This window comes from Zonotrichia leucophrys, chromosome 2 (assembly GCF_028769735.1).
Source record: "Zonotrichia leucophrys gambelii isolate GWCS_2022_RI chromosome 2, RI_Zleu_2.0, whole genome shotgun sequence".
NCBI classification, from domain to species: domain Eukaryota; kingdom Metazoa; phylum Chordata; class Aves; order Passeriformes; family Passerellidae; genus Zonotrichia; species Zonotrichia leucophrys.
This window is the reverse complement of record NC_088171.1, coordinates 65,554,425-65,582,030: the sequence shown is the minus strand read 5'-3', so window position 1 is coordinate 65,582,030 and position 27,606 is coordinate 65,554,425. Positions and strand designations below refer to the sequence as shown.

Genomic DNA, 27,606 nt, shown 5'->3' with positions numbered 1-27,606 from the left:
CTGCCGTTCGGTGCGGCGAAGGCCCAAGCTGTGTCAGAGTCACTCCAGTTGTTGCAGTATCACGTGAAGATGCTCCAGCACAGGCAGGAGCTGGTGAGGAAGGAGTGGGCAGGGTGGCTGGAGGGAGGCAGAGACCCAGAGGTGCTTTGTACCTTGGCCTATACATGGTGAAGGGACAACAGTGTTTGGGCTGGCTGGATTTTAAAGACGGTTGGAAATAAAGGCGGTTGGAAATAAGGGCAAAGTTTTAAAGAAGATCCAGTACCAAGTGAACTCCCCCAACATACCCCAGCAGAAAAATCCCTCATGTGTAAATTTACTGAGAGGCTGATATTTACACATTTTGCAGTCAATACCTGCTCCTTCGCAGACAAACATTGCCTTCTGTTTTACAGTTAATAGAAATGTGCTACTGTCGATTCCCATTTGCTTGAGTGATCCAGGAAAAGAGCAGGAATAGTGAAGTGACAGTGTTGCTGATTTGATGGAAGTTATCAAGGGAGGTGAAGATGAAGATGCAAATGAAATTGCAAAGGATTTCAAAATGATATTAGGTTGCTGTGCAACCAAATTGCAAAAATGACAAATGAAATTCTGGGCAGATAAATGTGAAGTGATGTCCACAGGAAAATTATTTAAACTCTTCATTTAAATTGAGTTGCTTGTTAACACTTGGGCATGAGATCTTGGGGTCATGTATTTGTGTGGCAAAGTCAACTGTATACTCACTAGCTGTCAAGAAGCAAATAAAGCATTAGGAATATCTACGCAGTACAGGAAAACATATCTGTCATGATAGCATCTGTGGTGTGCCTTCATCTCTAACAGTGGGATTGATTCTGATGTCTTTCTTCTAATTGTCTTTCCCCTCTTCACTTCCACCTCCAAAGAGGATAAAATAGCACTGCAAAAGCTGCCAAAGGTCATAAGTATGTCGAACAGTTTTTGTGTAAGGAATGAATCAAGTAGATGAAGCCCTTTGGAGTTTGAAGAAAGATGTGAAAAGCTTACATGGATTCAGTATGAAAAGTTCCCCTGGATTCAAATGATACTTGGAGAAACTAATGTAGGAATAATCTGTGAAGTTCAAGAACAGCTCCTGGGGCTCACTTCAGAGCTGCCTGGTTTCAGAATCTGCAACTTAATCTTCTACTTTTTGTTGTAGTGTGCCCTCAGCTTATGCTGTCAACTTCTGTTGGAGGCAAGATGTTGGGCTGGACACCTGACTTATCTTGTGGGCTTTCAATTTGTTTTGATTTCTTGTTAGTCCTCAAAAACTTCCTTTTTCCTTAGCCAGCAGTACTATTTATTGTCCATCTTAGTATCAGGTATTTGTAACAACTTCAGTATCCAAAGTCCTACTAAAGATCTCATATTGTAAACCATTTCTGTAGACACTTTAGAATCTTGGTAAAGCAATAATTTTTAAGGGTATATGCTAATCTTAAAAAAACTCATCTCTGCTTAAACAGGGTTCTTGATGCTGTAGGTTACTTGTGCTGAATGAATCTACTTACCTGATGTCTGCCGTGTAAACTTAATAGTGTTTGAGGAAGTCCAGAAATAGAAGAAGAAATTGCAGAGAAGTTTGACCCCTCAGAGAACTTGCAGAAAGCCTCTACACTGTTGTCTCAGGTGATGAAACACCAACTCTTGGTGTTGTTGTACCTGTTGAACCAGTTTTGTGCCTTTTTCTGTTGAGCAACCCTCCTTCACCAGCCATGCAGCTGAGAACAAGTGCTTTCGGAGTATCAGACAGATACATGGAAACTTTTTCCCCTGTTTGCCTGGGGAGTGGCTGGTTCACTGTTTGTTGCTTTGGTTTAGGATCTGCATCTGAGAAAATACAGAATTTAACAAAATCTTTTGGGCTCCACATATTATTATTTTTTATATGTTTCCAGTGAGCAGGAAAGCTGTCAGTTTGGTTTGTTGCTTTTTTTTAAATGGTTTGTGTGACTTAAAAAAAATTATATATATATATATATATATATATAAAATCAAAAACCTCTCCTTTTTCCAATTTGAGGACAACAGTTCATAGGCCAGTAAGCCTGCCAAGGGAGGGAACCTGTCTCAGAGCAGAAGGTATGAAGGTGCTCCTAGCTTCCTAGCCGCAGCTTGGACAAGGTGGTGAACCTAGAGCAACTCGTGGCTTTAATATTTTAACTTCTAACAGTGATACTGGGTTAGGTATAGAAGAAACACCCAGAAAGCCAAAACTTTGAACAGTGAATACCCTAGAGGCTGTTAAGTAATTATTATGCAGATTTTAGTGATAATAATCACCCTGTCCTAGGTAGGCAGCTGAAATTTGGCAGCGGGATAGAACAATGCCCTAGGATCAGCATAGCGATGGGGTAATTACTGTGCTAGATGGCTAATTAGGAGCTATGCAAATGAAATGCAATCAGTACTTGTGTTTGTAATTCGGTACCGGAGGGAGACAATGTGTAAAGGAATTATCTGTGGCGACTCAGCTGGGTGCTCTCCGAAGCGCACACAGGATGCAGGATCACCTGGCTTCGTGGGGCCGGTGGGAAGGAGCCGGCCCTGGCAAGCGCCACCCTTGTGCGTTGGCTTACGCAGGCTGAGAAGGTGCCAGGCAGGAGGTATTTCTGAAGATACTTCACCTACACTTCTGAAATCTTATGCTTGGCAGCTACTGTGCCTCTCCCCACAGGTGCCTCGCTGTTTGCTATATCCTTCTGTAAGGCGTCATCCAAAAATTCTCTTCCTCCCCGTCCCCTTCTGTGCTCAGTTTTTAATGAGTGTAGAAGCCTCATAATCAAAATTCAAACCATGGAAACAAACAAACAAACACAAGATTGAAAGCTCCCCAATAACAAATAAATGACACAGGGACAAGAGTTTGGGTTCGTATGTGAAGTGCTTATGTAATTTATGCACATACACCTTGCCAACCTCATCAGGAGCCCTTACCATATTTGAGTAATATATGTGATTGCAAGGATAAAGGCTTTATATATTTAATTTATATACAGCCTTTGCATTGGGTGTTTTATTGTATATACAGTACAGCAGATCATTGCTGATACAAATTTAAACTGGAGATTACAGATTGTAATTTCAAATATACGAGCATCTTTTTTTCTTCAAATGAAGAATAATAAAAGGAAGATTTTAATTTTCTGTTTTCAACAGGGGTTATATAAAGTATCTGTCATGAGTTCTTCATTTTTAAATGCAAATAATTATATATGGCAGGGAGTATGATGAGCATTCAAAGTTGACATTAAAATGAAAATGCATCAAATTTTTCTGAAAAACTGATCAAACAGGTCATTAGTCAAGGTTATGATGACTAGTGGAGCATTTAAAATAGTTTAAAGTCTCATTTTAGATGTTTAAAAGGTAGTTTATAGCTATTAATAGGATAACTGCTGCTGCATCACCCTGTTAAGAGTTTTGAATTTACATCATTTTTAGGAGGTCTTTTTCACTCCCTCTCTTATAGCTGTACAAACAATCTTCAGACCCAGTAGTACTGGACAAACTTGAGATTTAATCTGTTTTACCTTGCTTCTTTGATAGGCTGGGGACATCCATGCTATCAGTTATCAGGCTCAGCATTTGGCAACTTACTAAGCTGTGGTGCTGTGATTCTCTAAACCCCAACTGGGAAGGAGAAACCACAAAACAAACCATATGCCAAAAAGTGTCAAGTTCCCACAGTATGAAATTATAAAGATGAAAAGACTGTCTTTCCTCATCTGATCTCTTCCTTTTAATCTTGAGTGTTTCTCATTAAACTGGAAAAAGGAAGTGTATGGGGACAGAAGAGTGGTTTCTAATTAAAAGTAGATTTAAATCTGAGTGAGAAGAGTGCCTGGTCCAGTGGGTTTCATGCAATGCCTTCTTGCTGCTGCCTGCCAGCTTTGAAGGTGTTCACTTTGTGGCAGGAGGGCGGTGGTGGAAACTTGGGGCCATCAAAGGCGTCCTCAGCTGCCTGTGTCTGCCAGCCCTTGCACCCCTGGGTGCAGGGTCCCCTCCTTCAGCACAGAGGGACAGTGCTGCCATGCCCAGGGTGCAGTCAGGACCCCGGCTTGGCTGGCTGGGTTTCGGCTTTGGAGGCTCTCTGCAGCGTGGGGACGTGCAGGGGCCTGCCGAGCCTCTGCGCTCCCCAAGAGGCAGCATCCCACCGGCTGCACCGCCTCCCAATTAACCTAATGGGCTCCTTGCACAGACAAGACTCTGGGGTTTTGGGTTAGGGGTTTTTTCCTTTATTTTTTTCTTAATGAGCTGGTTAAAGGAAGTCTTGGGATTCATCTCAGTTAACCAAAACACATTAGGACGACAGCGTTCTTGTTTTAGCAGGTTGTAAAGAGCCTTTCCTCCTCCTAGCAAAAGGGAAAGACAAGCATCACAGCCCCCTTGCAGGGGAGCGTGGGCGCTTCTGCATGCTTCCCAGTCCCAGGTGGGTACCCACAGCTGCAGGCAGGGTGCCTTGGGATTAAACACTGCCTCCTGTGCCAAGGGAACCTGCCATCTGGGAAATGCGCCAAGCTTGCATCATCTTTGCGTCGTTCGTTGGCTTCATGTGGCTGCCCTTCCTGCCCTGCCTGCGCTGCATGGGCACTGCTGCTGGAAGCAGCACAGAGTCTTCCCTCTGGGGGAGGTGTGAAATGGCTCAGATGGGATGTGGGGCCGGGCTCAGGTCCTCTGTGTCAAATCTGAGCCCTGGAGATGTTCAAGGCCAGGCTGGCTGGAGCTTTGAGTGGTTTAGTGGAAAGTGGCTTTGCCTGTGGCTGGGGGGCTGGAATTAAATGATCTCTAAGGGCTCTTTACAACCCAAACCATTCTATGATTCATAAGATGTGCCATTCTGCACCATCTGTCTGTTGCTCAGAGTATTTTTTTAATTTGTTTTTTTTAAATTTATTTAATAATAAATGCTTTCAGGCACACTTCTCATCCAGTGAAATGTGAAGCACTTTGTTACTTGTACATGAGCCTGGTGGTTTCAATAGTCTGAAGACTGAGATTTTCATGCCAGGACTCGGCTTCTTTTCACTTGCTCTCTGAATTTATAGTGGTGGAAAATGCAGCATTTTGTACTTTCATCAGTATTTTACTTAAGCTGTGCACAGCCCTCTCACCCCCAAATAAAAACACATTGACAGTTGTTTTCAGTAATACTGCCCAGTGCATACAGACTGATTGCATTAATGTACTTCAGCTGAAGAATATTTTGTCACTTTGATTTTCTTTTCTGCTCCTGATCTAGATGATCAGTGCAAGAAAAAATAATTGAAGTGACATCTTTCTTTGTGTCCATCTTAAAACCCATGCAAAGTGATTTTCTGAATTACTTTTCAAATGTCTTCTGGTGCAGCAAGGTAAGAGAGAGTGCGATTTATGAGAAAGCAAGAAGAAAATCTGTTGTCATCTGAAGCTGTTTTGCAGGAGGTATTTTTAGGATGACTCAGGCCTAAGGCCTGAGAATTGTTCTTGTCTTTAACTGAAGGGGAAAAAAAGTGCTGATATTTTCCTTCCAGTTGTTTTGGTTAAATACTTGAAGATATAACTCTAGCCTTTCAGGCAAGATATAAGCTTGTATTTTTAAAGTTTTGATGTCATAGCCTGTCTTCAGCATCCAAAATAGTCTAAATCTGTTAATTTTCCACTTACCTATAAACAGAGTATTTGTGATTAAAAAACCAAATGCAACAAAACACTTATTGTTTCAGAGCAGCAGCTGTACATCTTCAATAATAAGCCAAAAAATCCCCGCATTTGCAGTGATACAGACACATGCAAATATATGCAATGAAAAATCCTCCTGTTAGGGTGCTTTGCAAGAACTTAATGAACTTACACCAACCACTCCCTTGTAAGCTTTCCTGGAGGCTTTAAAGTAGGTCTTGTCTTCCTCAGTGACTTAATTCCTCTGTGTGCTGTCATTGTGTGGGGCGGGGTGACTTGTTCAACAGGACAAAGTCATCTCATTGCGCTGCTGTGGGGACACTTGTCAGTGGAAAAATCCCCAGAGAGATGAAACAAACCAAACCCACAAACACGTTATTAGAAAATGTAGTGTGCTCCAGCTTAAATTGCTGTCATAAGTTACTGGTTTTATACTTTGCCAACCTCACTCCTTTCAGTATTTTTGCTTTCCCTGCTGAAGTTAATAAATTTTTATTTTCCTTAACTCACCATATAAGTGAGGCCTTTAAGATCTCTCTGAAAATTTGTAATGCATATCTGATACATAGAATACTAGACATATTCAGGGTTTTATACATTATTGGGATAATCTCTTTGAAAAAAACCTTGTAAATTACATTTTATTTATGAATTAATTAAAATCTCTGAGGTTCTATCTCTCAGTGAAGACCAAAAATAGAGACTGTAAAGCTGTTGAAAAATCTGGTTTATTTTTTCATTTAAAACCCCACCACAGTGCCACCATATCTAATTCAGACTGTTGGTATCCTTGTAATGATCTATCACAGCAGGAGGTGTGTAAAACAAGAAGCATATTTTACTGCACGCCAGTCTCCTTCCTTGCATTCCTAAAAAGCACAGTTACATTACATATTTAAAACCTCAAGGAATTTGATGGTATTTCCACACAGCAGATACCTGCTGGGAGAACTGTGGTGGAGAATAACGTGAGAAGATTTCATGCTGGAGTAAGAAAAGCCATTGTACTCATTGTTTCATTTTCTTTCACGCATATGCAGGTGTGTGTGTGTGTGTAATTTATATCTATAATGTATAAATAAAATCATTTCATGATGCTGCTTGTGATTTGCATTTTTGTGGCATGCACCTGCCTGGAATGGCCAAAAGCTGGCTCTGTGGCTTGTTGCAGTGCTATTACATGAAATCTCCGTTCTCTACAGTGATGCATATGATGATTTCCTCTTTCATTGCACCTCCACTAGTAAGTGCTTGGTGAGAAGTGTCCCATCTTCAGTGAGAGTGTGTCTGTCACTGTCGTTTGCTTCTAGATATGTGCTACTCCAGAAGGCTGTCTGCTGAAGGTTGGGGCCATTGGGATAGGTCTTACAGTAAAGTAGTCAAGATATGTACTATTCTGCCTCTTAGGGGAAATGAAGAGAGTGCTATACCTATCATGTACTAGAAATTCCCATTAGTTAAATGGTTTTATTCTAGTAGAAGTAGATAATGTTTCATTGATGAGCAAATGTTTCCTTTGTAAAATGTTCAGGTTAGACAGTATCCCAGGTTTAATTCTGAAATAGTATTAGACCAAACAATTATTGGATTGGATAATATTATTTGCAATTAAATGGAGGACTTCTTGGTTTTCAGTTCCTCCTGGGCTTTACAGATGATTTTTTGTGTGGTATCTTTTTGCTTATAAAACATTTTCAAAGGTATGTACCATTAGAGCACCTATAATACAATTATGACAGAACGTGGTATGATGTCTGAAATCATTTTCCTTAAGATGTTTGACATACAGCTAATTTAATGGCACACAAGAGAAGGAGATGACTGGATAATATAAATTTGTTAGCAAGTTATTGCTGGCGTACGTGCGAGTTGGCAGAAGACCTGGGGAGGCTGCCTTTTGGTGTTGCTGGGGTACTTGGCTCTAAGCCTGCTCCTGCCACCTGCTCCATGGCCCTTAGGGATACCCAGTTCTTCCTTCCAGCCTGAAACACCGCAGTCTGTCAGGCAGTTGCCTGTGTAGGATCTGTAGCTGTAAAATGCAGCAGGGTGGAAAGCAGCTGCGGCAGATTTTGTACAATGGTTTGGACATGCCTTGGCGCAATGGCCAGAGCAGGTAGCATGTGATGCTGGCCGTTAGGAGGATGTAGGCCCTAGCAAAACATTTAGCCCCAAACTGATGTTAATACCCATATCTCATTTACAGTCCAGATCACTGCTTTAGGTTTTCAGCACTAACACCAAGATTTTACAGTATTCCGAATGTTCAAAACTGTTCTGCACAGAGATACCGCCATAGGTATGAAGAAATACAGCAGAAATAACTCCTTGGGGAAAATGTATCAGGAGAGGCAGGAAGTGTAGGAGACTTTCTGGCTGTGTACCAGTCACCTGTTTACCTAGCTATTATTTCTGTTATCTGTGGTTCTTTGTTTGGGATTACAGTCTGACAAAGGAATGGTTGGGAATTACTGATAGGAACTAATTTTTTTTTTTCCAATAAGAGACAGAGTATTCAGTTAAGGAGATCAAAGCTTTTAATCTTTCTGGCATTCTCATATAGTGTGATTCTGAAATACTTAAGTAATTTTTCTCTAAAAAGTAGGATGATTGTGAATGTAAATGCATATATTTCTTGTAGCATTTATGTGAAATATGCAGATAATAATTTTAATAATAAAACTGCAGTTGTCTGTGTACTTAGATGTAAGCTTTGTTGACAAAACATTTACTCTGAGAACAGAAACACCATGTATTGTGCATTAAATATATCTCCAACATAGGGAAGAAAGTGAGTTTGAGAGCCAAACTATAGATTTGATTTCTTGTTGCCTTTTGCTAAAACCTACAGCTCTATTTACATGGGTAACTACCCATTTACATGGGTTGATTTTTTTTCCCTGTGTGTTCATATATTTTATCAACTGTCCTGCAACCTTGTAAATTGCTTATTTCCATCACCTGTAAAGCAACAGTCTTTGGAAAAACCCTATAAGATTGCTAGATACATTTTCCTCTGAGAGTATTAGTGACATGTATATAAAAGATGCTTTGTTTACATTTCCTCCTTTTTTTGTTGGAAATGGTTATTTACATCCCTTTCTATAAAAAAAAATAAAAATGTATGAATACATTTAGTATTTCAGCTGTAGTACTTGATCCAGGAAAGCATTAAATATCGAGTCTTATGTTTAAAGTAAGCCTGCATAACCAGCTTGGTAAAAAGATGGTGAAGGATTGTGCTCTTTTTGAGTTGTGTTGATCTTCAGCAGCCAGTAAATCAGTATAAAAGAAAATGTGATAAAACTTCCCATTAAATATGTATGCATGTCTCACTAACCCCAGGGGAAGAAGGAAGAAGTTTGGCTTTTCAAATTGCTGTGGTGTCTTTCTTTCTCGTGAGAAGCTTTGGGAGTCTGCTCAGTTAGCCCCCTTGTGAGATCTTCTGGTCCATTCTCTGGGACAGTGTACAACAGAGAAATTACTGAGCTTTAATGAGAAGGGAAACCTGGTACTTGTTCTGAAAAACAGAAATGCAGAACCAGAGTGAGCATAACAAAACTCAGTCTTAAAAGCTGCAAGAGTTTGATTCAATTGTAATTATTTGGTTCTGTGGAGGAAAGAATCGAGAAACCATATCAGACTTCAACTGTGAATAAATGGTTCCAACATGCTTGAGTGATTCAGCTGATAAATAAAAGAGAAGTCATTTAAACCCACTTTTTAAGAATTGTGTTGAAGAAATATCCATTTTTTGAAAGCTTGTGTTGTAAAAGTCAGAGTGAGTAAAGCCTCCATGCTTGTAAAGAAAGAGGTGAGGGCTTTGCAGAGCTGTCATACTCCTCTTGTACATGGCAGCCATGAAGTCTGGCATTTCTTGAGTTGCACCAGTAGAGTCGGAGATTTAGGATTAATCCAGTTACATTCTGTTCTTTCAATTTAGTTCAATAAAAACTGACCCCACCAGGGGAAAAGAAGAAAAAAAATAATACAAGGAAAAAAGTTTTCACAGGTATTTTAGAAAATGACCATTTACATCTGAAAGTCATGTTCCAAGCTCAGATCTTGGTCAGTCAGGCCATAGTTTGATGCTCAGAACACCAAGAGAGCTCAGCCTTTCCCAGTGCTGCTGCTTCTTACCAACATAACCTTTTATCCTCAACCTACTCAGAGTACTGTTTGCTATCAAAAGAAAATTTGGTCTTGAATTTTTATTCGGTCCAGTTACACCTTTTCTTGCTTCTTGCTCTGCACATGCAGACATGCACACATTGCGAACAAGGACCCCCCCTTTCCATGGGAGCTTCTGTGCAACAGCAGGTGAAGCACAGCTCTCCTTCCAACACCAGAGTGTCTGAGGGGCAACAAGTAAACTGCAAAGACAGACTGCGAGTAAAGACTCAGGGTCTCCTTTTGCTCCTGCTCTATGCATGTGGGAATTTCCGGTTGTTTCACAAAGAAATAAGGTGGGGGTTACCACTCACCCCCAGTGCTCCCATGTGAGAGGATTGGCTCCATTGCTTCACTTAGCAAATGCTGTTTGCTGTTCTTCTCAATATGTTTAATGCAACATTGACTTGCTCTAACAGCATTTTTCAAAAATGTATTAAAACACTCTATAATGCACCATAATACCTATTCCAAAGAGTCCCCTGACTGCACACGTTATTATAGATGGTAGGAAGCTGCAGTGGGATTTGCTGTTAACTGCAGATCCGATGCCAGTGCTTTTCTTTCAGTGGTTCCATGTAATTTAACATGTCAATAGCCTCTCTGGTAAAACATGATAAAATTTTATATGGCTGTATTACTCATAATGTACCACATAGTTATACATGAATGATATCACTCCTAAATATAAACAGATATTTCAAGACTGATTTCAGTAAATTACTTACTGCAATCTTGCCTTTTTTATATATGTGTTTTAATATTGACCTCTCTTTCTTGCAGACAAAATTGAAGAAGCACAAAAACAACTTAATGGAACAGAAGACCAACAGAGAGGTAATAACAATCCCCAAAAAATAAAATAGAAAGTAAATAAAGTATTGTGATCCTAGAGGCTGGTCCAAAGCCTTCCTGTGTCAGTGAAAAGACTCGGTTGGGCTGGGCACTGGATGAGGCCCCAGGCATGTCTGCAGATCACCGGCTGTGTCTGTAATGTCCCCCTTCAGCTGAGACACAAAGGTTTTGTTTTATCCACTCAAGTAGTTGCCTTGACCTTGATGAGATTGCTAAAGCTGTAGCATCAGGGCCATGCACACTTCTGACCACAGCCTGTGCTAACCCTTAGTTCTTTATGTCATTTGCCTAATCATTAACAACCGTACTCAGTTTATGGTGAGCAATATGTGATGATTTCTAGCAAGATGCTGAGGAAAGAGACTGATCATCACAGCTTATTTTAAAAAACAGATGACCTGTGGCAGATTTAATCTGTGTGTTAGAGCTTAGAAAGCTGGTGCAAACTCATTGCATTTCAAGAATGGCTGACTGCAGTGATACATGAGGATGCCCAGACACAGAGTGGGGAGCCCAAACAGAGCTTTGCCAGGTTACTACTGGGCCTGTCATGGGAGAGGCATGAGAGGTCATCTCCACAGCTTAGAGGAGCAAAGGGGCAGGAAGAAACACAAATTAAGGACTTAGAGAAAGAGTGATCCTGTCCAGTGTCCTCTCAGACCTGTTCCTGCAGAGCCCCAGTCGGTGTCCAGGAGTGAAACTGTCTCCATGTGGAGTCGGGGAGCAGCTCTGCAGTTCGCTGTTTGGAATGACAGTGTGGCTAGCTGGAGGTGTGGGACACATCAGGGGATGCAGGGCAAAAGCTTCTGGGGGGTGTGGAATGCTCTGTACCAGCAATTGGAGTTGGGCTGCAACCCTGAGGGATATGTCCAGGTGCAGCAGCTGAGGAGTCTGGGGTCCAGGGATGGCTACTGGGCAGACTGAGTTTCTGAGCCAAGCTGCTGGTGAAATCCACCTTGGAGACGTAGAAATATTTCCATTAGTGGACCTTTGCCCTGCTTAGCCAGATCAAGGAGCAGGATAAGGTAGGAGTGCTCAGAGTGTCTGTCCAGGATCTGTATGTCCAGCCATATATATTGAATGTATGTGTGTTTGGGGGGGCGGGGGGTTTGATATATGTCTCTCTTGGGAAAACGTTTTCAGCCTTGCTACTGGTTGGATCTGGGGGCATGGAGCAGCAGCAGCCTCACTTCCTTGAGCTGCTGGATTTAGCAGAGATATCTTCTGGTATCTGGTGTCATTGCTTTGGCATTTTCTGGGTAGGCATTCACCTTTCAGTGGTGGTGGCCTATGGCACATCTGTGAACAGTGTTGTAAATTGTTGATGCTCTGTCCTGGAAGGTTCATTATCTTTCAAAACAATGAACTTCAAAACTTTTTAAAGATTAGAGAGCAGACGACATACCCAAGTGGATCTCAGCAGGGTCTCTCTGGCCCAGCATTTGGCCTCCCATGGAGGGAGTAGGATGTAATGTTAAAGGATACCACATAAGCCAGGCCAATTTCTTTAGTGTCTTCCCCTTATGAAGTCCACATACATTGAATTTAGGGATGTCTGCCTCATCCCTTTATTATGTAGACATTCATGGAGCTGTTATCTATGAGTACAGTTGATTAAATGCTACTTGCACCAAACATTCTCTGGCAGCAAGTTGCAGTAGTTCACTAGCAATAACATTAAAAATACAGATTTTATCTTTCCTCAATTTCCAATTTTCCTTCCATTTTCAACAGGAAGCAGCCCTAGCTCAAGTGCTGTGAATCATTAAATAGCAGTTCTACACTCACCTTATCGACTGCTTTCACGATTTTGTAAATCTTGTCCTTATTTTGCTCAGCTTGTTTCTCTCCTAACTTGTAGCTGGCTTCATATTTCAAGAGGTTTATTATAAACAGTATCATATGAGTACCAGGACTGCTCTATGTATTTGTAAAAGGTGGAAGAGATAAAACGTAAGTGGCTAGATAGCAGACCTTCAAATGTTTGCAGAGACTTTTAAACAAACTAGACCTTCTAGTAAGTATTTCTTATGTATTTCTGTTTAGTGTGTCATAGATAAGTAGTATTGTCATCCAAATGTGAAAAACTTGGCATGTAAGGTATAGCTGTCTGTCCTTGTTGCTGTTGGTCTCACAACATTAATACTGCTCTGGATGATTTTTTGTGATGGATGTGTTCAAGCTAAAGACAAGCTAACCTCTGCTCTTAGGCATTTGTTCTCACGTGTGGCCCGCTAAGGTCTTTGCATAAAGGAAGATAAATTCTCTAGGGTAAACTTAGCAATGTACTCTGAAAGGGATGAGGTTACAAAAGTTTATGTGGTGGTAGCACTCAGCTTTCAAGCACCTCAGAATCAAAGAGAGATTTGAGTTAACTTTTGGCTTCTAGCCTGAATTCTTATGGCTGGAAATTGAAAAATTAAGTTTTACATTGAAAACTGATACATAAATAACTGAGGTAATAAAGTTAGTATTTTTCAAATTAAAACTGTCCTCTGCACCCATGGGTTTTTTTAGTTTCTTACATGCCTGAATAGATCATGTTCCTGGTAATATGAAGTAAACAAAAATATTTATTTGAAGCTTTAGATTCTGAAGGCTGCTGAAAAAAAGAAAATATATGTTTGAGCTATACAAGTAAACAAAAACATGCACATATTCCCATAAGTTATTGTAAATCATAATCCTGTGTATACAGATTCGTGTGAAGTATGACTGTATATTTTTCCTCTGGGTTAATTTATTTTGGTTTTCAGTTCATCTACATCACTTTAGTTTTGTTTATTTCCTATCTGAAATGATTAAGAAATGTAATTTTGTGGAATTTATCATAAGTTAAGTGGTGCTCTGTCAGAGGAGCTTTCAGTGGCCCGGTGTATTTGTGGGGAGGAGTTTTCCATAAGTTTATTCGTGCTGAGTTTCTGCTGAGTAGCTTTGTGCTCTGATCAGTCATAACTTTGTACATGTTTGGGATTTAAGTTGAATTTAATTGACTACAGAAATATATGTATTTAACACCTCATTTTGCCATTAGCTATAGTAATCCAATTAAGTGCAAATTGGAGTAGAACTCCAGCACAAATGAGGCAGCAAATAGGCAGACATAGTTTTCAAGTTTGCATTTTGGTTATTTAGTATAAAGTTGCAACTGCTTTTTTGTGTTTTGAAATGATAGTTCACAAATTATTCAAATGGCCTTGATTCAAATAACCACTTGAGGCCAGAAGCACGTTCATTAGGGGTTGTGCTTAGCTTCCTGCTCAGCGAGTGTGGAAGGTGGCTAATTCTCATGTAGGTTCATCTTCTCTCTGCTGCCCAGCTGCCACTCTGAATTTTCAGGAGGGGAAACTGTGCTTCCCCTTCTTTTTGCTGCTATTTCCCAACACTCTTTTACACCCTGGGTGTGCCCCTATTTTGGGGCTGAATTTTGTCTTCTGACACATGTACAGGTTTAATTAATGTGACAGAGAAGGTCTTACTCCACATGGTGTTCTTTAAAATCTAGAAGGGATGGTGAGCTTGAACTACTCAAAATCTCTCCTTGAGAATGCAGTTGAAGTTTTCTGTGGTGTGGGACTCAGTGGATATTGTGGGCTGGAAAACATTCAGGTGAATGCAGCTGCTTTATCTCTGATCTGCCATTGGCCATCCTCCTAAGAAAGCCATTCCAAGGGTGTCTCTCTGTCTTCTCCCTTCCAGACAAGTCAAGTTCTGTCAGATTGTGATTACCACAGAGGCATCTGATTTGGTCATCCTCAGAGACAGTCCAGCCTCTGAAGTGCTGTAAGCATTTTGTTTCCTGCTTTAACCACTGCTGCAGTTCTTTGCCTCTCCCAGCACTCTGGGTCCTAGGTACATCAGTGCCACCAACACTGCCATTGTGTTCCTTAGGACTAGTGGAACTAACTTGGCTGTCTCCATACTTGGTGTCAGCAATGCTGACTGCCACCTAAATCTCTCTCTGCTTTAGGATGTTTGGGGAACATTCAGAACACTCAATTTGGTGACAAACTCTAGCAGCACCAAGATATGCCAGAAAATGGATGAAAGGTTTCCAAAAGGACCATCTCATCTCACTGGTAGGCAATACAGACGTATATACTCTGTATTGCCTACCAATCCCGGGGTGTCTCAGGCTGTTGGCACTCCCTCATTTCAGGTAACTGCTTCTTGCTGTGTCACCAGAAGGGTCAATGATAAACTTCTGGGTAAGATGAAGATGGATTCCTTCATTCTCCTTCTCATTCATGGCTATTGTGTCCTCAGGCTATAGGGTGGCCAGCAATGGACTGGAGACATTCATGTGTTCATCAGCCTCACTGGAGTTTAAACTTGCAGACTGTCCTAAGTTGTTTGTCAGGTGTGAACTCATCCCTCTGAATAAGCTGCTGCCTATTGTTTGATCGAGTTTTTGACTTTCTGCAGTATCAAGGTTTAACCCCAGCTGGCAACTACGCCCCACATAGCCACTTGCTCACTCCCCCACAGTGGGATGGGGGAGAGAATCATAATAATAAAAGTGAGAAAACTGGATAAAGACAGTTTATTAGGTAAAGCAAAGGCACTCAAGCAAAGCAAAACTAATAACTCATTTACCACTTCCTATCAGCAGGCAGGTGTTCGTCCATCTACAGGAGAGCAGAGGTCCACTGCCTTTTGTCCAGTGACAAATTGCATCATTCCCCTGTCCTCCTTTCCTGCTTTTTCCCCCAGCTTTATATGCTGAGCCTGATGCCATAAGGTCTGGAATATCCCCTGGGTCTGCTGGGGTCGGCTGTCCTGGCTGTGTCACCTCTCAGCTCCTTGTGCACCCCCAGCCCACTCTCTGGTGGAGTGGTGTGAGGAGCAGAAAAGGCCCTGACACAGTGCAAGCCCTGGTCAGGAGCAATGAAAACATCCCTGTGTTACCATCCCTGTGTGCAGCACAAATCCAAAACACAGCTCCCTGTGAGCCTCTGTGAAGAATTTTTACTCTATCCCAGCCATAAATAGCACATGCAGAAAAGGGGGGAGATTAGTGTAGTGTTTGCACCTATTCAATAGGTAAAATTTTAAACAGGTTACTGATTGTCTCTGCAGGCTGTATATGGTATAACAAATCCATCCTAAGCTCATACTTCCAGACCTTCTTAAGGGTATGAAAGCATCTGCCAGTCTCTTCTCCTGATTTCTTCCCAGAAAGATATCTCTGTGTCTAGCTTCAAGGAAAAGCTTTTTTTTTCTTTTATGGATTTGAGGATTTGTATCACATGCCACCTCAACAATTGCGGCTGATTTTGTTCAGACAAAGCATGGGAATAGTTACATCTTGAATTACACCTTTCCTTCAAGGTCTGTGCTCCATAGCATGAACGAGGAGGATCCATGTTGCGGTGGCTCAGTTTGTTGCAGCACACCTAGTCTCACCCATAGAAAAGGCAATGCCATAAATAGCAGAAAGGAATAAGCTGTTACTTATGTTTCAGGTCAGTGCATTATGTTGGTCCCTTGCAGTTTGCCAGTTGTCATTTTGGAGTACTCACTTGAATTAAAGGGTCTGTGCTAAGGTCTATTTAGCACCTATTTTGGTCTGTCATTTGCCTATCAATCAAGTTGCTGTAGTTTCTCACTCCATCCTTTCCACATTCCTTAAAGACCTTTTTCATTTTCTTGCCTTCAGCTGGAGGTGCAGGAATTTAAATACTAAGCTGTTCAATCTTCTCTGTCATCAGCTTCAGACCCTCAGCATAGCTGTTCACTTTCTAGTCTGTGAAATTGAACTTCTAAGTTGCTCTCACTTATTCCAGAGGCCATTTGTGGCAGATCTGTTTTGATGATAGCATTCCCTTTCAGAGGTACCGCAGTTTGTCCCTGAGACAGTAGCAGAATTTCACTCAGATAAGCTCTCTCTCCAGAGTCCTATGCTTTGATCTTAGTTTATCTTGAGATACAGAAACATTGTTGGCCAGTTCAAGAGTTTTGCTTGACTTACCACTGATTTTTGAATGGCTGGAGGTTCTGTCAGTGCTCACGAGAAACCACCTCAACAGAGCCATTCAAAGCCCTGGTCTGGACTCCAGCAAGGTCCAAGCAATGTCTGGGTGCTGTTGAAGTACACCTTTATTTCCAGCCTCTGTCATGGAGCTGCCTGAAACGTCCATCATCATTTTCAGTGGGTGCTAATCTTCTCTTGTGAGAAACAACTGCTCACTTTGAAAATTTAAAAAGGTTTATTAAACTTTTACAAAAATACAACAAAAGGACTATATAAGGAAAAATTCACAGCGCTGGGAGCTGCCCTCATGGATACCACATGGCCAGTTCATGTTCAAGATGGATGCTCAGTCTTTTATACCTCAGGGGTTGCATCAAGCAATCTTGGCCCCTCCCAAAGTCTGCCAGTCAGCTCTTCTTTGCCATTTATCAGTGGTTACTGCTTTCTTGCAATTTAATTGGAGATCAGGTGTTGCCATGCCACACCCCCTAAGCATCAAGCTTTTCCATTCCCGACTGCTCCAGGTAAGGGACACATGTGCACACCTTCTGTCTACCTGTCCTAGACAGCCCAGGCTGTCTGATGGTCACAGTACAGGGGGAGAAAGGGAACTATGGGGTGAGCAGAGGCCATCTAAACTACAATAACTTAACTCTACATCAATAAAGCTTTTCTTAATATTCACACAATAGTTATCCCTTAATTGCGAGAGCCATTTGCCTCATTATCCATCTGTAACATCTCAGAAGCCTAAAGGTTGAAGCAGTGTTTGGTGGAGTGGCTCTGTAGTCACTGTTGGTGTGCAGAACATGACTCTCCATTTGCTTCCTTCAGTCCCAGTATAGCTGTGTGGAACCTCCCCTGGAGTGAGTGGACCTTTGAGCTGCCGTGCACAGAAAGAGGAAAGAAAGGAGAGATTGCATTCACCACCAAGTACTCTCTGAGATGCACAATCCATATGCACATATGTTCCCCTCCCACACTTGCAGTTCCTTCAAAGCAGTGTGTTGGCATGGAGGAGAGACAACCAGAATTAAATGCCCTCTACCTTGCTTGCCCATCTGCTGTTTTTTTAACTGGAATGTTATTTTTCTAGTAAACTGAACAGCACTGAGGTTTGAGTGAGAAGATTTGTCTTTATAAATGTGAGCATGAGACTTCAGTTCACAAATATATGTTCTGCTACAGATTGATGGTAGACATATTTTGTATCATGAGAGTTTTCCCTAACCCTCCCCGCTTTATCATCCCTCTTGTTCCATGAATGCATGTTGTTGACAAAATCATAGAGGGAGTTTGAAATCAATTATTATAAATATGCCAGCATTCTGCTTAGATAAACAAAGCATTGCTTATGTCTTACCTTAAAGATTGCTGCTGTTTTCATGTTGTCATGTCCCAGCTTACAGAAGACTCTCACCAGCCCACCATCTGGCCCCAAAGGAGCAGCCAGGTACCTTCCCTCCTCTCCCCTCCTCACAGGTACTCCCACTCCTGCCTTCTGCCACTATACCTCTCCAAAAAAACAGGTGGGAGCACTTTGTGCTGGAGATGTGCCCTGCTCCCTAGGCCATCACAGAATCATAGAATGGTTTGGGTTGGAATGGACCTTAAAGATCATCTCTTCTAGCCTCTTCCAAACCCCTTCCATGGGCAGAAACACCTTTCACTAGACTGGGTTTCTCAAAGGCTTATCAAGCTTGGCATTGCGCACAGCCAGACAGCTGCAGTCAATACCATATTCTTTCACTTGGGGGAAATAGGAAGTGGAATGAGAAGGGGAAGTATCAGGCAAAAATCTGGAAATGGGATGCTTAACAATTTGCATGTTTTGATCTACTAGCTTAGTGTGACGTCATCTTCCTCAGATGTTTCCTTGAATTTTTCCAGGAGGTTCGCAGGCACAGAAGCTCTCTGGATGCTTTGCTGCTGTGTAGTACCAGTGTAGTACCATTAGTCCAAAACATTTTCTTTCCATTTTGTACTTGTAGAAAACTGTCTTACTTTTTGAGCAAAGTACACAACCAAGATCCAGAGTTTCATTTGATTCTTTTCATCTTCTCATCCTTATCTTCACCAACCCTATGGGTGAGAAATATAGTCTTTCTAAATGGAGGTATATAATCTTCAAAAATTGCAAATTACACTAATGTCGTGTTTGTTACTTAATGCTGATGAGAGGATTAGCTTTTTAAATTATTTTTTTTTTACCTACACCAGAACTGCCTAGCTTTTATTTTCCAAGTGTTCAAAACTACCACTTAGCAGTGGGATTTCGAGCAATTCACTTGTGCATTTTCCTGGTACCTGATTTCATAAAGTATTTTGTATCTGCATTTAAATATGTCAATACATCTGTCTAAGAGATGATTTATTTAAATTGTTCTCTGTGTCAATATATAAGGCTTTCATTCAAGACTGAAATGTCTTCCTAAAATATTTACATCAACTCAGACATCTATGATTGGCTTAATGCAGGAACTATTCATGTCTATAGCTCATGTTGTACAAGATCTTACATTTTCATAAAGTCACATCTATTCTTGAAATCTCTGATGTTTTCACGTTGAAAGAACATTGCATACTGCTAATAACAACAGTGACAACTTGAAAGGTCCCTTCTGTTTTCAGGCACATTCAGTAGAGGGGTTTGTGCCCACGAAGAACAGTGAGAAAACTCTCCTGACTTCTGCAGGAACCGAAATAGTCTCTGATATCATTTAACCTCATTTTTCTTTGCTCTTGTCTTCAATGGTTAAGTACATTTTAATGCCCCCACTTAGCCAGTGGGGACAAACTGATAAAAATGGAGATATTTATGTGTTCTGTGCTCTGAGAGACAACGTTAGAATATGGGCTTAACCCAGGGAAGTTTTCTGGCTCCTGTAGACCTCCTGCATTGTGAGTCAATGTCTGTATCTGTTATTTCTATTTTAGTTTTCTTCTGTTAGTACATTTCATTTAGACAACTAGCAGATGAAATCTGCTTGGTATATCCACTGCTGGTGCTAGACATAGCAAGAGCTGGTGTTGTTTTGACAGGCAGACAAACAGATTTACAGTTTTAAATTGAAAATTTCATCCTTTGGAGCTATTAGGAGAACTTGGTTAAAACATTAATGGGATATTAAAGTGATAGTATTTTGACTTCTTCTGACAAGTATGGCAAATTTTGTGAGTGACAGTTCAGCAAAAGAGATTCCAACCTGCAAGTACAATTTTCAAAGGGACATTTTACAAACTGACATTATAAAACAATCATTGGAAAAGCATCTTCCTGATAGTAAATGGAAAGTATCTATTCCAAATCCACTGTACAGTACATTGTTAAATCAGGGGCAATGTTTTCAGACACAGCAAAATTCTGAGCTTAGTCCTGCTTTAATGAATAGAAGGATTTCTTTCAACTTTATAGAATCTGAGGCCAGAACAAGCTCATTTTTGTGGTGGGAGGATGCTGAGCTAACAAACTGGCTAATTTGAGAGCATACCTACACACACACGCGTAGTGAATTCAAAAGGGTGTTAATTTTAGCTGATGTGAACTGGGAGCAAGCCAGTTGTGGAAATGCAAGGTTTTTACTTGTTAGCTTCCTTGCGATCTGCCTTGCATATGAGTAATGAGTGTTTTTTTTCATGTTTTTCTGATACTCCCTTAGCTTAGAGAGTTGTTAAGTTTCCTTTGGTCTGCTTCAGAAGGGAAAATATAATATACAAATGGATGAGTGATGAATTGCATTAAATGTACCACTCTCTGGTAACGATATGCTTATGGGCTGACCTGCATGGATCCTTTCCCAGGAATCTCCTTGAACGTGTGGATGTGTGAGAGGGCAAAAAGAGAGGCTGTACACATTTATGGATACAGGGCAGGTGAGGCTGGGGGAAGGACTCTGAGTAGCTTGGAATTGGGGCTTCCCACTGATGCTGAAGGAAACCTACCCTGGGGAGATCATTGTTTCCATCTGCAGCATGACAAAACCTCAATCTGGATATTCCTTGGTCAGGACATTTCTCACTTCTAGATTTCAGTCAAATGGACTTGATTACTCCTACTTCTGTGATTTTCACAGCACCATTTAGTCGCAAAGAAAGACCTGCTGTATGGGACTTTTCCTGCTGTCTATGCCAAACCTCCTAGTCCTTTCTCTGTCTTTAAATAAGGTTGTTAGGTGTGAGTTCTTTCCTACTCTTCATTCCTGGTGAGCTACTACAGGCAGTATGGAAATTGCTCCATTTGATCCCTGCTTTTCAAATGGAAGATTATGTTAAAGAAATGCAGAGAATGTGGCTAAGGAGCTTGTTCTGTTTGAACATCATTATGTGCAGGAATGGTTTAGTAAACATCTTGTTCCTTTCATTTCTGTTTTTTCTCCCCAGACTCATGTTTGGATGTTTTGTATTCAGTGTCTCATCTGACCGTGTAGCAGTTGCTCTCTGCTGAAAACTCTTACACTGGCTGCTGTTTCATGAGCCTGTCTACCATTCTGTTTTCATGGCCTTTCTTCTTCAGCGGTGTTAGAGGTGGAAGTTGTTCTAATAATTTGTTAACCAAACCCTGACTTTCCAGTAACAACTGGATATCCTTAAATTACAAACAGGTACTTTCGTTGTGAAACTGTTGACAACATTGCCTGATACTCAAGGAAAATTTCTGGATGTCCCTGAGATATTTTAGTTAATTTCTGGCAGTGTAGTTTCTTTAACTATTTATATTTAAGTAGCTTTTATTTTCACATGGATAATTAGGTGGAACTGGTTTCTGCTTTGGCTTTGATTGGGAGCTCATTAATATGTCTTTTGGGAGGCATCCTGTCTCTTTTTGCTTGTCTTTGGAGTGCCCAAGCAAGAAAGAACTTCTCAGGCTGTGATTGCTGGTGATGTGAGTTATCATAGCATTGTCTTGCCACTTACTCATAGTCAATGTGCTTTATCTTAAGTAAGCACTTAAAATGTGATTACTTTTCTTAGATTGGTATGAAGGGTTCTGTGTAGTTTAGGAATACAGAGCTGTTAAAGGGCTATAATGCAGAGCCAGTACATGAATGCCACAGGGCTACTTAATATAGCAAATATTTTAAATTTTTTGCAGGATGTTTAAAATTCTGTAGTATATGGCCCTGCTGAATTTTCATATATTGCCATTTCATGTGTGTAGTAAGGCATTAACCATAGCCTGTGTGGTCAGTGTCTGCTGGTTTTGCATTGCTTTCCTGCGTCTTTCAGTGTCAAGTCTTATGAAACTTCTAAGTGGTTCAGCCTCTGCTGGTTTCTTACACCATAATGGTGGGAAATCTTGATCAGTATCAAATGTCATGTTTCATTTAATGTGTGTCTTGCTGGGCAGGAAATTAATTCTTTTTTGGGGAAAAAAAATCCTATTTAACTTTGGTCAGAGGTTTTCAGATGTGTCGAAGTGTTGCATTTGATTGCTGTTTGCATATGGACATTGGAATGTCTCAGTTGAGGTTCTCATATTACCTCAATTGTCAGATGTTTATTGTTGTTTGATCTTCATGGTCTTCCTCATCAAGCATACTGATTTTATGGCTAAAAATCTGCTGGTGGTTGTTACTTTCTTCACTTGAGGTGCTAGATGCACTAAATGAAACCAAACTGTTCTAAAGAAGGCATTTCTTGGTCCTGTTAGCTAGGGCAGTTATGTCCTTTACACCCCGTCAGAAGTCAAGGGTGGCTTGATGTGGGTAGCCATGCCTTGAAAAGGTGCCGCGGGGAAGACAGCCCCAGACTGCAGCTTATCATTTCCTCTTTACCTGTCCCAAGGCCAAACAAGGGTTGGCAGGCTCTCACATCTGAGATGAAACTGTATCATGGGAGAGCTTCCTGATAAGTGCAAGCCCTGTGCCTGAGGGCAAAGGTGTCTCCCTTTGCTTATGCCAAAATGTTATTGCACAATTTATAAAGCTAATCCGCTCTGCCTTCGCAGGGGTATTTCACCATGTGTGAGGACTAGCCCAGAGGACACCTTTGTCGCTGGAACCTTTAAACATGTCAGTTGCTGTATTTCACTTGTGAGGTTATGTGTATTCCTGTTTCTTGGGGAGGAACCTTTTATGGTTTGAATTAATTACTGGATCATATCTGTATCTCTTCATTGTAGCTTCAATCAGTCCAGAACATTATTCTCCCCTTTCAGTTTCAATGTAATTTTGCAACTTAAACACTGGTGAGGGAGGTCCTGAAACCTGGGGGCTGAGGAGCACCTTGCTCACACCCACACCAGCTTCTATCTCCCTCACAGGAGAAATATAGGCAGGCCCATTATTTCAGGGAAACATTACTCAAAGGCAAGAAATACTCCTTCCTTTCCTCAGTGTTACCTTCACAATTCAGTCCTGTAAATGTTACATAGGTACCATACCTTCACAATTCAATCCTGTAAATATGGAATTAGTGGAAACAATAGATTGTGTAGTTTAAGCTTTGCCATTTGTCCTAAACATTACTAAATTATATTTGCCAGTTCTTAGCAATTGCTTATGTTTGATAGCCAGCACTGTGGGTATCTCTTGGAATGTCTGTAGTTGAAAACCACAAAATTCCATATTAGCAGAATGTTTTTATATTGTATTGATTTTGTTGAGGTACCTGTTAGTTTTGCCATTAGTAAGATGAAATGTAAACAGAATTTAGTTGTGGGATTTGTTCCATGATAGAAATTGCAAATGGGAAAAGGAATTAAGCAAAAAGGAAAATAGAAAAGCAGGATTCCTGGGGTTGCCGTTCCTGGTGTAGCAAGAGAAGTATCATTGGTGTGCATTCTGATCATGATGACTTAACAAGATGAAGACCTGTGGAAGCATGCAAGCAGTGTCTTGGGTATGAACATAAGCAAAAGTACTTTGCAGACATTCAGCTTTATCTATTCCAATCTCATAACAATGGAAACTCTGATAACTATGATAAAATGGCTTCTATTATAGAGTTGGGGACAAGGGGACACTGTTTACTACAGTATTGCTGTATCCAGGTGAGGTTGGTGCAGTCTGGCTAGGTGGACAACCAGAGGAGCATTTCAACAGGTACAAATGCACAGCTCTGCACCCAGGCAGGAGGAGACCCAGGCTGGAGACTGACAGGCCAGAGAGCTGCTCTGTGGAAAGGCCCTGGGGTTATGGTGGGCAGCAAGCTGGGCACCCGCTAGCAGCACGCCTGGCTGCAGGGGAGACCACAGCATCCTGGGCTGCATGGACGAAAGCATGACCAAATCAGGGGAATGAATGATCTGCCTCTACTCAGTGACCTTAGATCACTTTCAGAGGCTCTGGTTAGACCAGCAGCACCCCACTCTCACCAGTGCAGGAGGAACATCAGAAAACTGCAGTGAGTTTGGTGTTGAGGCAGCACAGCCATCAGGGCTGGAGCATTTGCACTCTGAGGATGAAGCTGAGGAACCAGGGCTCGTTCAGGCTTGAAAAAAGGTGGTTTTGGAGGTGGTTATCATAGAGTCAGATGTCATGATGGAGAATGGTGAGAGGATGAGAGGCAATAGGAACAAGTTGAGACAAGAGTGATGCACACTGGCTTGTTCCCCAGGAGGACAGTCAAGCAGTGGAAAATGTTGCTCACAGAAGCTGTGTAGACTGTCTCCTTGGAGGTTTCCAATACTTTATAGTTCAAAGCCCTATGGACTCAGGTCTGATCCCATAGCTGGCCCTGATTTGGGCAGGAGGCTGGATTAGAGATTTTCTGAGGCCCCTTCCCAAATGAATTGTTTTGTGATGGTGTGAAATACCAATTTTCATGTTGGAAAATTCACTCAGTGGCAGAGGAACTGAATGTGATTTCTTGGTGTGTATCGATCAATATTTATTTTTCTCAACAATTACTTTTAACATATGAACTTGAGAAACACTGATTTTATGGACTTGCCAGGGTGTGATGGTAGAGGGCATTAAAATTTAATTTGACTGTACAAAAATGTGTGCTGTCATTGAAGTTAGTGGCACTACTCAAATGGGTGCAGGTACTACATTTTAGCACCTTTCCTGGAGCTTGTGTTCGTAGGATATTTAGTATTTTGGTTAATAATGAGAAATTATGCTGATAAAATAGTCATTCCAGTATAAAAGTCTGGTGGAAATGACCCTTGAAAGAGGACTGGGGACCCTGTGCCTGACAGCCAGTACAATACCTTTTATGGGTCACATATCAACATTGTCTGTTAAAAACACCAAGAAAAATAATCATGTGCTCACAGTGTGAAATCCTGAAGCTGTACTCACTTTATACATGCTATATGGAATCATCTGCTGTTGGCTGGTATGAACAAAAGGACAAATGTTGGCACAGATGAACACTTGATCCAATCCCTGTCATACTGCCTTAGCCTTTGAATGTCAAAGCTCCTCCTTACTTTTCTTTTTAATTAATCTGTGTTAAAATGTGCTTTACATACAAATCCAGTGTTTTTAAGGGTCTGCTCTTGATATATTTGGACTGGTGTTCTCAGTAATAAAAGTCCATAAACATGCATTAATCCTGCTGACAGGGCCTTTCAAATAGCACTCCTGGCTTGGAGTGCCCCAAGTTCTGTCGTTTGCCTCCTGACCTCTGAAACAGGGAGCGACCACCCTCTAGCCACTTCATGAAGGCTGATATTAGGCACTGAAATAAGACTGTTCAAATAGTTTTGCTTTAAAATATGATTTTATTAGTACTTAAAATTAAGCATAGCACTTGTGTTAATCATGTTCAAATCTTCGTATTGACTTGTTGGCTGTGAACATTTTCATAGTTGTATGGGTCGGTTATGTAATCAAGGTTTTGTTGTTAGGGAAAATATTTATGGCTGTACTTAAAACATAGGAAGTGGTATGAAGTTAAAAGGTAACTTATTAAAAGAAAGAACATTTATGCATAAATGCAGCAAGTTAGTCCTTGCTGCATTTAATGTGAGTTCTGATAGCCTTATATTTGCCAGCAAATCTTTTATTTCTTATTTCTTTATTTCTTATTTCTTATTTCTTTATTTCATAATCATATTCTTTAATTATTCATGGAAACACATCCAGTGAGGTGATTCATGAGTGCTTTTGGATAGTTTTGGTGAAATCAGAATTAAAGTGTATGTAAAGCTTAGCTTAAATCAAAATAAAGTCTTTAGTAACAGTCTCTCTCTTTTGGGGACCCTTCCGTCTTTGGATCACTAGCATTGCTGGGTGTCACAGTAACCTCTTAGCTATTCATTTAAGACATCAATTAGTAGTTGAAGACTTTCAAAAGAGACTTGGTCTTACTTGCAGTGCCCTGAGAGCCGAAGTACAGACTAGGAGCTAAAAGATCAGGCACTTGATCAGGCAGTCTGGTCTTTGTGTGGGAGCCAACTGTGATTTTTTTAAATTCTGCAATGTGAAGTGAGTACATGTGATGAAAATTATGGCACTCATGGATTGCAGGGATAGATAGTGATTGCTTGCTCCATGTTCACAGGATGGCACTGAGGGAGAAGGGAGTGGTGCCCTTCCTTGGTTCCCTCTTACTCTTTCCTTTAAGTTCAAGCCTGTAGCTCTATTAGAAGGGAGAGAAAGAGAGTGGGTGTTATAATAACATGTAGGCTTTGAGACAGGCAGTTCTGGAAGTTACTTAAACAAAACCATTGAGATCATTTTGTCAAGACGGTGTCTGGTTCACCAGTAAATGCTTTAAAAGCAAAAAATCAGATCACTTATACCTTCCCTTATTTGCTGTGTGAGTTACTCTGCAGATTGCTATCTGCACCATCACACCTGTGTTCTGTTGTTCTATTTCCTGTGCATAGAGCGAAGCACATCAGAGAAATTGTAGGTGAATAAAATCATGTTTAGAAACATCAGCTTTCTCTTGTCATGTTTTGAGTGCAGAATTCATGCTGAAGCAAAGGAATTAAGTGGAGAATCTTGAGAGCAGGGAGAACAAAGCCAACCAGGCAAAGCACAAAGAGATACTCTGGTGTCCCTGGAATGTGAAAAGTGAGGTATTGAGCAGAGTGGCATTGTCCCCTCTTCTCCTGGGTAACTTAATCATATTTGATGTAATACAGCTTATGAGAAAAGTTCTGTTTTGACATCTGATTGAGGTGACAGCAGTTCTCAAAAATACCACTTCACCCCCAGAGGAAATGGGAAATTACCACTGAATGATGAGAATGGCTGGGTGACTGCAGAGGGGGTGAGCAGAGCACATGGCATGGCTGGGAGAGAAAGCAAAGCAGATCAACTTCATACTTTTTTTTGCACATCAGGATGTTTTTACACTCTTTTTGTTCAGTGTCGGTTTGTGGATGTGGGTACACGGAAGGCCCTGGCAAGTCATCGCACTCCTGAAAGTTGCAAAGCAGAGGAGTCTTTAGCATTTGGGGATCAACGCTTTCTGCCAGTTTTGTTGATGCCCCTGGAAACACTGATGCAGTTGACCTTTGTGCAATCATGTAGCTGTAGGTTAAGAAACGTGCGGTGAAATAGCTTCAACATAAACTGGGAATGCAAAGAGACTTATACAAAAAGAGTGGCAAGCTAAAAATAAGTGAAGCAGAGTTGTTGGTAGTTCCTTTTTTTCTCCAGATGTGCCAAAAATTTGTTTATTAGCAAACATAAGGTGAATATTTCCATTAAAAATAATAATAAAGATTTCTAAATTATCCAGGAGTAGGGTAGAAGACAGGACTTAAGCATTTTTTAAGCCTTGTAAAGTCATTGTCAAGTAAGTATATTTAACAAGATTTTATAGACAGATACACTGAAGCAATTCCTTGACTCCATCTCTGGGATCAGAAAATCTGTAGAGGCAGAAATATAAATAATAAATTAGTTCTCATGATTTCTGTAGACTGGAATTTTATTGGTATAGAAGCAGCACAATTGTAGTGAAGACTGAAAAAAACCCTTTTTCTATATGTAATGCAATGCATAGCTTGCCTTTGTTTATTCTTTTTTCTTTTCTTT

The 27,606-nt window shown here is 40.9% G+C and overlaps 1 protein-coding gene across 7 annotated transcripts in view; it reads left to right on the top strand.

The window, feature by feature from the left end:
• HIVEP1 (HIVEP zinc finger 1) overlaps positions 1-27,606 on the top strand; it is a 128,269-nt gene that overhangs the window by 58,554 nt on the left and 42,109 nt on the right. For all 7 annotated transcript variants that reach the window (XM_064705272.1, XM_064705267.1, XM_064705268.1 and 4 more), the window contains one exon: positions 10,618-10,671. In XM_064705272.1, coding sequence (XP_064561342.1) covers positions 10,618-10,671 — 54 coding nt within the window. The remainder of the gene's footprint in view (positions 1-10,617; positions 10,672-27,606) is intronic.